The sequence below is a fragment of the Phalaenopsis equestris genome, unplaced genomic scaffold (assembly GCF_001263595.1).
Source record: "Phalaenopsis equestris unplaced genomic scaffold, ASM126359v1 Scaffold204015, whole genome shotgun sequence".
Lineage (NCBI taxonomy): Eukaryota > Viridiplantae > Streptophyta > Magnoliopsida > Asparagales > Orchidaceae > Phalaenopsis > Phalaenopsis equestris.
In genome coordinates this window covers 310,886-324,122 of record NW_018223601.1, presented here as the reverse complement: position 1 = coordinate 324,122, position 13,237 = coordinate 310,886, and the positions used below count along the sequence as shown (strand labels likewise).

Below are 13,237 nucleotides of genomic sequence, written 5' to 3'. Positions count from 1 at the left end.
AAGATCCATTGGCTGGTTTGATATACTTTGTTCCTAATTGCTAAAAAAGGAACCAAGTTGATTGGGACTTGTTAATGGGTTTTCAGAAGATATTGTGCCTCTTTGAGCACTAAACGAGTATCAATTGTTATAGATGGTATGACTACTAATGACGTTAATATGGAATCAACAACTCTTGTGCTTTACTAGCTAAATTATAAATTTATTCATTGAAATGCTATTTTGATTCAAGCACAAATTTGCAACTTTAGAAAAACGCCCATTTTAGTTTTTTATTAAGCTCTAGTTTGGCTTTGATTTGACTAAACTAGTAATATGTGCTGCAAACTCAAGGATTGGCTAAAAAAAGTCAAATGAAGTCCGTGCACACTTGATTTAGATTAATCAAAATCGAATTGTGCTTTAATTGGCCAACCCTTAGTAGGCACTTTGGGCTTGTGTGGACCAATCTATTACGCCCTGTATGCCCAAGCGGGTGCCGGCTCAGGAGGGACCGGCCGATTGCAACATAGCCGACCCATAGGCAGGCCCACATTTGTTGCGGGAAGAAGGGGAGGGATCCGAGGGAGGCGCAGAGGAAGGAAAGGTAGGGTTGGGATCCACTAGAGCCATAATCACATATTCAAAGAGGAGAAATTAGAGGAGATTTCGAGAGAAAGCGTAATAGGAAAGTTTTCAAATGCTGTGAAGGTGAGAGAATGGGATCGTGGAACTACTAGTTGTGTTGTTGATGGATAGTGGGGCCACACAACTTTATCTTAAATCAGGTTGTGGAGAAGCTAGGGTTGAAGCGTGTGACTATAGGGAGCTTTGGCGTCATGATTGGGGTAGGGAAGGTTGAGAAAAGTCAGGGAATTTGCAAGGGGCTAGTTCTAACACTACATGGCCTACAGGTGTTGGAAGACTTTGTTCCTTTAAATTTGAGCAGTATAGATGTGATTTTGGGGATGAAGTGGCTGCGAAGATTGGGAGAGATGAAGGTGGATTGGAAGTCCTTGTTGATGGAATTCCAAGTGGATGGTCGGAAGGCGGTGCTGAGAGGAGATGATGGCTTATGCAAAGCCAGGATATCGCTCAAAGCCATGATCAAGCCGATTCGGGGAGCGGGACTGAGCTACTTGGTGGAGTTGCAGAGCATTGAGGAGATTCGAGATTCAGAGTTGATAGAGTTTCCGGAAGGGGTGCAACAACTTCTATAGCAGTTTACGGATGTCTTTCAGTAGCCAAGTGGGTTACCTCCTCCGAGGGAGCATGGGCACAAGCACGCTTTTACATTGAAGGGGGTGTTTCCCCATCAACATCAAACCATATAGATAGCCCCTAGATTTAGAAGGATGAGATCGAGAAGCTGATCCGAGAGAATGCTTGAGGTGCGAATTATCAAGCCTAGTGTGTGCCCTTTTTCCAATCTCGTCCTATTGGTGAAGAAAAAATATGGTAGTTGGAGATTCTGCGTGGACTACCGAGCTTTGACCAAAGAGACGGTGTTGGACAAATTTCCTATTCTTCTGATTGATGAGTTACTGGATGAGCTTTATGGGATGGTCATGTTCTCAAAAATTGATCTTAAGTCGCGTTACCACTAGATCAAGATGAATCCAGCGGGTGTGTACAAGACAACCTTCAGGGCATAGGAAGTACATTATGAGTTCTTAGAATGTCGTTTGGCCTCACCAACGCCCCGATGATATTTCAGTCCCTCATGAATAAAATTTTTTAACCGAATCTCTAGAAATTTGTCCGGTTTTCTTTGATGATATTGTGGTTTACATCCATACAGAGATAGATGATGTGGGGCACCTAAGAACAGTCATGGAGACGTTGAGGGAGCAGCGGTTGTATGCCAACCTGAAGAAATGTTCTTTTGCACAGTTGCAAACGGAGTACCTAGGACATGTGGTGGCCAGAACAGGCGTGGCAGTGGATTAGTCCAAGATTTGAACTATGGTTGATTGGTTCTTACCAAGTAATTTGAAGGAGTTGAGCACTCCTTGGTCTCACCAAATACTACTAAAACTTTGTAAGAGGATATGACACGATAGCATGACCACTGACCACTGACCACTGACAAAGCAGTTAACGAAAGACAATTTCAAATGGGAAGAAACAACAAAACAAGTCTTTGAACAGTTGAAGAGGGCCATGACTAGCGTACCAATATTAGCACTTCCAAATTTCATTAAACCATTCGTGGTAGAGACAGATGCATTTGGGCACGGATTGAGAGCAGTGCTCATGCCAGATCAACGGATGATTGCCTACTTCAGCCAGGTCCTTACAGCTAGAGCGAGGTTGAAGTCAATATATGAACGGGAATTGATGGCATTTGTGTTGACCATTCCGAAGTGGCGGCCCTACCTGTTGGAATGGCATTTCTTAATCATGACAGATCAGAGGAGTTTAAAGTATCTTATGGAGCAACGGATGGTGACTGAGGAGCATCAGAGATGACTATTCAAGCTACTGGGGTATGATTTCGAGATTTAGTACCAACTAAAATTGGAGAACAGGGCAGTCGACGTACTATCGATAAATGTGGAGGAACCCAAATTGACAACCCCATCGGTACCCTTGGTCCTAGATTGGGAGGCCTTGAGACAGGAGAACAAAAGGGATGAGGAGCTGGGGAAACCAAGGACTGAATTACTACAAGATCCGAACAGTTATCCAGGACATGAATTGAGGGGACAACAACTGCTCCACCGGGGGCGATTTGTGACCCAAGTAGTTGGAGTATATTCTCAGATTATTATAAAATTTTCAGGATAGTGCGGTTGGGGTACATTCAGAGGTGTAGAAGACCTATTGTTATTTGGCGGTAGAGCTTTATTCGGTGGGGATGTGTAGAAACGGGAGGACATGGTGTCAAAATGTGATGTGTACCAGCGACACGAGCACCTGATCATAGCACCAGGGGGGTTACTACAACCATTATCATTACCGGATAAGGTTTGGGAAGAAGTAACGATGGCTTTTATTGAGGGGTTGCCAAGATCATGAAGGTTCACGGTGATCATGGTTGTCGGGGATCACTTAAGTATATGCACATTTCATCCCTACACCGCGGTCTCATTCGCGGCGGTGTTTATCCGGGAAGTAATTTGTTTGCACATGGTACTGGAGTTGATTGTATCAGATAGGGACAAGATATTTCACAACCACTTATGAAAAGAGCTTTTTAGATTGGAAAGTACAGTCCTTAAAAGGAGCATCGCATATCCTCCTCAGACAGATGGGCAGACAGAGGTGGTCAACAGGAGTGTGGAGGCATACTTGCGTTGTTTTGTATCTGATACACCGAAGTTATAGGCTAAGTGGATTGCATGGGCTGAATATTGGTACACTACTTCGTACCACACCACAGCATAGACAACCCTTTTTCAAGATATTGTATGGGCGGAATCCACCTCACTTAATACATTATGGACATAACACTACACAAGTATTCTGCTTTGATCAACACTTGGAGGAATAAGACAAAATACTAGTAGAGCTCAAGGGGTGTCTTCTGTGTGCTCAACAAATCACAAAGAGGAAATCAGATGGACACAGGAGAGAGGTACAATTCAAACCAAGGGACATGGTCTACTTGAAGCTAAGACCCTAGCGACAGAAGACATTGGCTAGGAGGAGCGAGAAACTTTTATCGAGATATTTTGGGCCTTATGAGGTGATGACACGCATTGGGGCAGTGGTCTACCGTTTGAGGTTACCATCATCATCTGCACAACACCTGGTCTTCCATGTATCCCAGCTAAGACAAGCGATTGGAGATCACACACTCTCATCTACACTATTGCTGATGCTGAAGGAGGACTTGGAGGTGATTTTGGATCCATTAGAGATCAAAGTAGTGCACCGAGGAATAAGGGGACGAATGATGTATTGGTCAAGTGGAAATGACTGCTCTGATGTTCCACAAGCAGTTTCCTCTTTCCACCTTGAGGACAAGGTACTTCTTTGAGAGGGAAGTCATGTTACGCCCAGTACGCCTAGGCGGGTACTGGTCCAGGAGGGAAAGCGGGAAAGAAGAGTTTTTAAATGTTGTGGGAAGATTCTTTTAAGAGAGGAACCTTGGGTTTGTTTTCTTTCATGCATGTTTTTATTTGGCTGCTGTTTTTTTCTTTATGTGGTATTCCTAGCGATGTCTAGGGTATGGGAGAGACAATCTACCTCTTGAAAAATATATTAACCTTGTATTTTGCTTGTTTTCCTTTGATTTTTTTAAGAACAACAATTGTTTGCTTTTTTTCACCTATCTATTGTCGTTTCGTCGTGGTTTGTTCGTTGATTTTGGTTCTGAGGCGTATCACAATCTTGTCGAACGAACCTTGTGCATGCTTGATTTGAGCAATTTGGAGTCTAAACATGCTTGAATTGGCTAAACCAATGTGGGATTGGGCTCACCTTGCCATGTTGGTTGTCTTCCTTCATGTGTAGGAACTTGATATGCTTGGGGAGGGTAACAATGCATAGCACCACTACCTCAGCCGCCATGTAGTTGGTGTCTAGTCCTCTCAAGCTGCTTATAAGAAAAATGTGAACTGCTTTGAATGTTTCCACTTGCTCTCATCTGTTCATAGATATTTAAAACTCAGAGAGGTTTTTTGAATTACCACGGCCACCATGCTCCACCTCATAATACAAGTTTGATTAAAAGTGCTCCTATTGAAATGTGCAAGCGTTTTATAATTTTGTTTGGAGCAAAGATGCATATTTTAACCACATAAAAGAAAGAGAATCTCAACCCTATGAAACATCCTCAAGGATCTTGGCAAAACTTTGAATCATTAGCACCACTGGGACAGTGATTTTGCCTTGAATCCGTTGATACTCTCTACTCTATGATTGTTGATATCGTTGGTGGCTGGATGTAGTCAGGCAGCTTGAATGCTCGATTCTAGGTTCAGATTACGTGGGAGAAGATCCCGAGTTCTTTTTTTGATTTGATGAATTTGTGTATGATCATCGTCATTCTTTTTATATAAACAATATCCATATTTCATTCCATTCATATGTTTCCCCTTGCCAAGATTAGAAATATGCCCTTTAAGTCAATCATGCTTTGCTCGTATAATGTTGCTGCCTACAAGATAAGGCTTTAACCTTTCATTTACAAGCCTGATCTCAGCTGCTACCACAAGTCATGTTATGATGCTTCAGATGCTTACCATCATTAACTCCATTCCTTAGTTATCATTACCCAACACAAATCATCCACTTTTGATCCAATACAATCACTAGGCTCTTCATCATAGAAGCCACATAGTCGAATAAATTTTATTTTTAGTATAAAGGAAAAACATGATGAACTTTAATCGTTCAAATGATCTCTCATCCCATTATGAGATTTCATTTTCTTCAGCTAAGCATTAAAATCATTTTATAGCAATAAATGAGAAATCATGAGGATTTCTAAGAGGGATGCATCATTCTATTTTAGTTTGTACTATACTTTTTTATCGTTAATTGGATGAGCCCCTTTAAAGGTAAAAGCCCTTTGGCAGGGTGCCAATATCATCCTTCAAGATAATAATGTGGAGGAATGCTTCAATCTATAGAAGCACAAGTATCATAAGTTTGTCCGGGCAAAACGAAGATCTTAGAATGCACCGAATATAGTGTTATTTGAATAATTAAATTCTTGATTAAATTATTTGTTTCAGTTATGATTTTGAACCTCCAAATGAAATTCTAGTTCGATAGTTTCAATAGTACTGGTAGTTTTTATATTTACTTTCACATTTTCGCTATGTTTATTATAAATAATCGTAGAATAATCAAATACAAATAATTTTGTTGAGATATTATATTATCTATGAAATAGTTTAAAGCATCTAATTTTGATCAACATTGATTAATTGTCTGGTGGACTTGATAAAAAAAAAAAATCAATGCATATTGTAATGTTAGGTTTTTTTTTTTTTCATTAGAATTATTTAGTGTAAATTTAATCTTGCATCCATCCCATAATCAATGCATGATTTTTTTGTACTTTCAGGCCGATAAAAGCTGTCATTTTGCGATATATTATGAATTACTTTTGCATTTGTGATTGAAAATTTTTCCGTGCAATTGGCCTACATAAACTAAATTGAAGTCTCTCTATTAATCATGATTCCCTTTCTATAATGCTACATGTCTTTTCTCTTAATTGCAAGTTCAAATTCGGCTAAAGTGAAAATTTTAACTTCTTTTTTCCTTTTATTGAAAAGCTTGTAAGATCTCATTTTGAAGGAAGAAAAGAAAATTTTTAGCGGAATAATATTACAGAGAAAAGATGAAGAACATCTATATAAAATAACTGTCAGGATAAACTGTAGAACAATACAAATTCAAAGTCTTATTTGGTAGATTAATGTCCACCACCTTCTTAGTAATGTGAAATGAAAGGTTGAAAGAAAATAAGACTGATATAATGTTCAGCCATATGATTTTTTCTTATTTCTTTTCTATTGAAGAAATATCTATTGTTTCTCTCTTTCCAAATAATCCACACAGGCTGCTAAAAATAAAATGTCCCAAATTTTTAAGTCTTTCTTGATATATGAATCTCTCCAAAAATTAAATGTTGTTTCAAGACAATTTTCAAATTTCATCATTTTTTTTTTCACCAAATCGATGCTGTAATCTTTACCAAATTTTTGTGATAAAATTACTGTTAAGAAGATGAGAAGCATCCTTTAATTATGAGTTGTACATTACACTAGTTATAGAAATGTGAAGCTCATATTTTGAAGAGAGAACTTTTCTTGGAGCTTTATCCATATAAATAATCAAACTAAAAAAAAAAAAATTGAAAATGCCTGACCAAAGCTCACAATTCAAACTGCAACAAAAAATCTGAATGCCTCCAGGCATTAGAAAAGAGTAATAAATATCTTCAATGATATAACTACAAATATTTGGTATCATTCGGAATATTCATTGAATCTTCCAAGGAGGGGAGCTCTGTCTCTGCCACCGGAACCTTTCCACAAAAGCAAACTCACAACTCCACCTAAAACGTTTACTGTTTTTAAAGCAGTAGTTAAGTTGCACAACATATAATCTATTAGCTACTTATTTTTATGATGTTTATCGATTTAGCTGACCTGAGTTTCTTATTCTGCTGCAGTAACTACGACATCTTTCTCACAAGAGACTGTCTTGCTTACTCCAAAATAAAACCTGCAGTCAACCAGATCGAATCACATCCTTATTTCCAACGTGACTCTCTTGTTAAATTCTGTCAGAAGCATAGGATTTGTGTCACAGCTCACACCCCCTTGGGTGGTGCTGCTGCCAATACTGAGTGGTTTGGCAGTCTCTCTTGCCTCGATGATCCTACCATTCAGGTTAATATTTACCTTTTTGACAAAATAAAATCATATGTATATAGAAAGATTTACATACATAGTACTCAATCCCTATGTAGTTACATATCTAACACCTAAACCTCAATTTTTACAAATATGCCATCTTACATTTTCATAAAAAAGGTGTATTTCACTTTTTAAAAGTGAAAATAATGATATTTTTCATGTGAATTGAATGATTTTGGTGGTATAATTGTAAAAGGTAAATTTTAGGTGTTAGTTATGTAAATACCTAGGAATATGGTGGTATGTATGCATGTAAACGCCCCATTCATGATGATTTATTTTCTTGTGACTTGGCAGGAGCTGGCGAAGAAGTACGACAAGACTGTAGCTCAGTTTATTCTTCGCTGGGGCATCCAAAGGAACACAGTAGTCATCCCGAAGTCCTCAAAGCTGGAGAGACTGCAGGAGAATTTTCAGGTTTTTGACTTCACTATATCAGATGAGGACATGAATAGAATCATGGCCATTGATAGGAATTACCGTACCAATCAACCTGCTAAGTTCTGGGGTATAGATCTTTATGCCTAGGTGACACTAGGGAAGCTTCTTATGCCCAAACTTTGGGGATGATTTTCATTTCATTGCTTACGTGGCATTGATAATAATGAAAATTGTTGAATGTTATGGTCAATTTGTTTGGTTTTTTATGTGGTGATTCCTGATATTTGGAAGAGAAATTAACAAATGAAAGAAAGAGGATATGCTAGTTTTATAAATAATCAAAATTTGAAGGATAGGAATGGAATTAACTCCTCGTAATTTGCATGAATATAATAATGGAAAATGCTCTAGTTTTCAGCTGAATAAAGCATTCACATTATTGTAGTTGTTTAAATTTGCGTTTTTAACTCATAGTGACTTTCCCAATTTAGTTTATGAGAAATGCTCGTGAGTTTTATTTTTTCTTTGTTTGATGATGTGCTGATCCAACTCTTGAGAAATTAGGGCAAAGAAAAAAATGCAAGAATCGACACAGATCCAGAAGAAAAACATAGAAATTTAACGAGGTTCGACAAAGATGTCTACTTCTTCGGAAGCAGAGCGGCAGCTTTCTCTTAATTTTAGCAAAGAGTACAAGATCCCCTTAGGGTTACAATACAACATATATTTATATATCTCTGGTGTATAAAATGTAATTACAAAATTACCCTAGTACCGTACCAGGGGAGGTGGGACATAGCGAAAGTCTCCCGATTTAACAGATACTTCCGCTCCACTTGGCTCACGAGCTGCGCTGGCTCGCTCCTTTTCACTCTAGCAACTGTCCCTTATATGACATATGAGTTGTACCTAACAAATTTTCACCTTGGTGAATATTACACCCTTTAAGAGAAAAGATGCCTGAGAGTTTCTCATAGATCAAAGTTGGTTGGGCCACCATGCTTGTCTAGAAACCGTGAATACTCAACAAGTTCAAGCGATACAAGAACTTGTTGATAGTAAGTGGTTTGGTCAACATATCAGCTGCATTCTCATTAGTATGAACCTTCTGCAACAGTATATTACCAGAAGTAATCAATTCTCTGATCTTGTAATACCCGACATCAAGATGCTTGGTTCTCGCATGATGCACCTGATTCTTAGCCAGATAAATGACACTTTGACTATCACAATGCAACTAAACTCTACCTTGCTCAACACCTAGTTCCTTTACTAGCCCAGTAAGCCGTAAGACTTCTTTAGCAGCTTCAGCTAGTGCCATGTACTCTAACTTCAGTTGTAGATAATGTCACAATAGATTGAACTGTTGATTTCCAACATATAAGCCCTCTACCAAGAGTAAACACATGTCCGCTTGTAGACCTTTTGTCATCCAAATCACCTGCATAGTCTGAATCCACGTACCCCATAACTGAACAATCATTCTGCTGATTGCCAAAAATAGCTTTATGTCCTACAATACCCTTCAGATACCTGAAAATCCACTTGACTACTTCCCAATGTCGTCTTCCTGGTTTATACATGTATTTGTAGACTCAACTAACAACATGAGCCAAATCATGGTGAGTACATACCATTTCATACATCAAGCAGCCGACTGAACTGACATATGGAACCTTTATCATGTCTTTGATTATCTTATCTGTTTTAAGACATTGTTCTGACGAAAGTTTAAAATGATTTGCCAATGGAGTGCTCACAAACTTTGCTTTGCTCATCTCAAACCTGTCTAACACTTTCTTAATATAGTCTCATTGAGATAAACATAGTCTTCTTGAGCCTCTATCTCGATGAATCTTCATTACAAAAATTTTTTTTGTAGCACCCAAGTCTTTCTTTTTTTGTAGCACCTTGTAGCACCCAAGTCTTTCATGTCAAATTTTTGGCTTAATAAAGCTTTCAAACCAATGACATCATGCATATTCTTTGCAGTAATCAGTATATCATCAACATATAGTAACAGAAAAAAAATATAACCATGATCAAGACTCTTAACATAAACACAATAATCATACTCACATCGCTTGTAGCCAATATGAATCATGTTAAAGTCGAATTGTTTGTACCATTGTCTTGAAGACTATTTCAACTCATACATCGATTTTTGTAAGCTGCAAACCAGATGCTCCTATCCAAGTTGAGTGAACCCTTCTGGCTGCTCTATGTAAATTTGTTCCTCTAGATCATCATGCAAGAAAACAGTTTTACCATCAATCTGCTCTAGATGCAGATCTCAGATAGCTACTAATACAAGTACTGCTCTGATTGAAGTATGTCTGACCACTGAAGAAAATATTTCATCATAATCTATCCCCTTCTGCTGTGAAAATTTATTTGCTATCAGTCAAGCCTTGAACATTTTTCCTTCTTTTTCTAATACTACTGCTTTCATTTTCTATACCCACTTGCAGCCAATAGCCTTCTTTCCATATGAAAGTTGAACTAACTCCCTTCTGTGATTTTTCTGCAAAGAATCTATCTCCTCAACCATCACACCCATCCATTTCTTTTCTTCTTACTGGTGATAGCTCCTTGAAGGGTGACTGGATCATCGCTACTGATGAAAAGTGCACAAGAGACCAAGTCTTCATAACTCAATCTGCTAGGAGACCTTATATTGGTGTGTCTCTATCTATCTTTGGCTAGAGTGTAATTCTGCAAATCATCTGTATTGGAATCACCAGGTGTTGGATTTGAACTTTCAAGTTTCTTAGTTGCTATTGAATGTTGTTCTCGATACATCTACACTGTATATAAACTGGAGTTATTTTTCTGGCACCTTGACTTGATGTTGCTGCAACATAAACTGCTCATAAAAAATGACTTCTCTATTGATCACCATCTTTTTTGTAATCGGATTCCAAAATTTGTATCCTTTGGCACCTTTCTTATAGCCCAAAAAGATGCACTTCTTAGATTTTGGATCAAGTTTTGATCTTTCATCTCCAGATACATGCACATAAGCAGGACAACAAATAATTAATAAGTAGTCAAAATTAACTGTATTACCTGTTCATACCTCTTTGGCAATTTTGTCACCCAATAATGTCTAAGATGATCTATTGATGAGGTAGCACACCATGCTCACAGTCTCTGCTCAGAAGATTTTAAGAAGCTCTGCATTTAGTCTCAAGTATCTTGCTCTTTCAGTTAAGGACTTGTTCATCCTTTCTGTAACACGATTCTGTTGTGGTGTCTAGCGCACTGAAAAATGCATTTAAATCCTATGCTCCTCACCAAATTTTTGAAATTATGAATTTGTGTACTCTATGTCATTATCAGACCTCAAATACTTGATATTTCTGCTAATTTGGTTCTCCACCTATGCTTTCCACAACTTGCTTTAGAGAAACCTTCAGATTTTCGCTTCAAGAAATACACCCAAACTTTCCTGGAGAAATCATCAATAAAGGTAACCTAATACATAGCTTCTCTCAATGACGATTCCCTGATAGGGTCTCATACATCAGAATGCACATAATCAAACATCTCTTCAATTTTGTGCTTTTCATTCATGAAACTGACCCTAATTTGTTATCCAAGAACACAAAACTTATAAAAATCAAGCTTGCAGCTTTTAACACAAAGCAACAAATTTCTTTTATGCAATTCAACCATCCCACGTTCACTAAGATGACCAAGACGCATGTTCCACAGTTTTGTATTATCATCATTTGACTCCACAGAATGAACTCCACCTACAACTGTACTAACTGTACTTTACAACTGTACTTCCCAACAGTTTGTAGATATTACCTGTAGTTAACTTTCTTTTCATCACAATCAGTGCACCCTTAACAATTTTGATGGTTTCCCTATTCTCATCTGCTTTAGGAATAAAACCAATTATATGTAAAGTGCTTAAAGAAATCAAATTCTTCTTCAAATCCGAAATATGTCTGACATCACATAATGTTCTAACAGTATCATCATACATCTTAATCTTGACATCACCAATACCAACAATATTGCAACATCTAACATCACCTAAATATACATAACCAGAATTAGTTGACATGAATAAAGTAAACTACTTCCTGTTAGGTGTTATGTGATAAGAGTATCCTGAGTCAAGAATTCATGCATCCATCAACTGAGTTGATGAAATGGAAAACATACCACCATCACTGTAATCTGAATTGTCAATCTGCACCACATTTACAGACTTGGATGATGCATCACGTTTCTCCTTAGTCTACTTCTTGAGCTTTGGAAAGTCTTTCTTCATATGACCCGACTCCTTGCACTTATAACAATGAATCGTTTTTTTGTCTTTAGACTTTGATATGAAATTTTGTCTTTGATAAGCCTCCTATTTATTCCTTCCACGATCCTGATTGCTATAAAATAGCGCCATGAGTGTTTTGCCCTACATTTTTTTCCCGCTGGTTGTTAATCAACAATGCTGCATCTTTCTTATATGTAAGAACAGTCACTAGGTGTTCATAAGGGAAAGACAATGAACACAAAAGAATCATTGCTCAGTCTTCATCCTCAATACTCACATCAAGTCGTGATAAATCTGTGATTTTTTGATTGAAGACATTCACGTGTTGTGTCAGATCAGAATCTTCTTGCATCTTTAACCCATACAGTTTTAGCTTCAGATACAATTTATTTTTTAGAGATTTGGACATAAAATGAGTTTTCAATTCTTGCATACCTCTCCTGGAGATTTTATATTTATTATGTGATGCATAACTTCATCTGTCATACATAAACTTATGGATGCTACTGCTCGTTATTGCAATTCTTCCCTATCTTCATCTTCCATGGTTTCTGGTTTTGCTGCCCGCAAAGTCTTTAAGATCTCTTGTTGTGCCAACAAATCCTTTACCCTTATTTGCCACAATCTGAAGTTACATGTTTCATCATACTTCACCACTTTGAATTTTGCACTAGACAATGTCATATTAAATTACTCCTCCAACAATCTTCTTTATCTCACGCTGAAGCCAAATTACCGAACCGACGAATTTGTTGAATCCCTCGTTGAAATGCTTCCCGCGAGCCTCTCTGCCTCGGTTGCAAAGAAGAGGTTGAGGTGTAGAACACTCACGCCTGTGTGTCGCGTTTTGCAAACTCCTCCGCGAAACACCGAAGCCCTTCGTGAACTCCTCTCGTCCACTGAAATTCGTCTCTTCATCAAACTCCTCGAATCCCTAGTTGAAGCCCTAGCTGAACTCCTCAGCCAAATCGTTGAATCCTCCTTCATATTTTGTGCACCGACCTCTTCTGCCCTAGAACCTCGCTCTAATACTACATGTTAAGAATTCTAGGGCAAATAAAACATAAGAATTTAATGAGGTTCGGCAAAGATGTCTACGTCCTCGGAAGTAGAACGGCGACTCACTTAATTTTAGAAAAGAATAAAAAATCCCCTTAAGGTTTGCAAAACAACACACACACACACACAGATATATATATATATA

General features: G+C 38.0%; 1 protein-coding gene across 1 annotated transcript in view; it reads left to right on the top strand.

Moving 5' to 3' along the window:
* The window catches only part of LOC110036225 (NADP-dependent D-sorbitol-6-phosphate dehydrogenase-like), a 30,293-nt gene extending 22,204 nt beyond the window's left edge, over window positions 1–8,089 (top strand). Inside the window, exons 5-6 of the mRNA XM_020740618.1 lie at window positions 7,118–7,337; window positions 7,662–8,089. Coding sequence (XP_020596277.1) covers window positions 7,118–7,337; window positions 7,662–7,892 — 451 coding nt within the window. The 3' untranslated portion in view covers window positions 7,893–8,089. The remainder of the gene's footprint in view (window positions 1–7,117; window positions 7,338–7,661) is intronic.
* The last annotated feature ends 5,148 nt before the right edge of the window (window positions 8,090–13,237 follow it).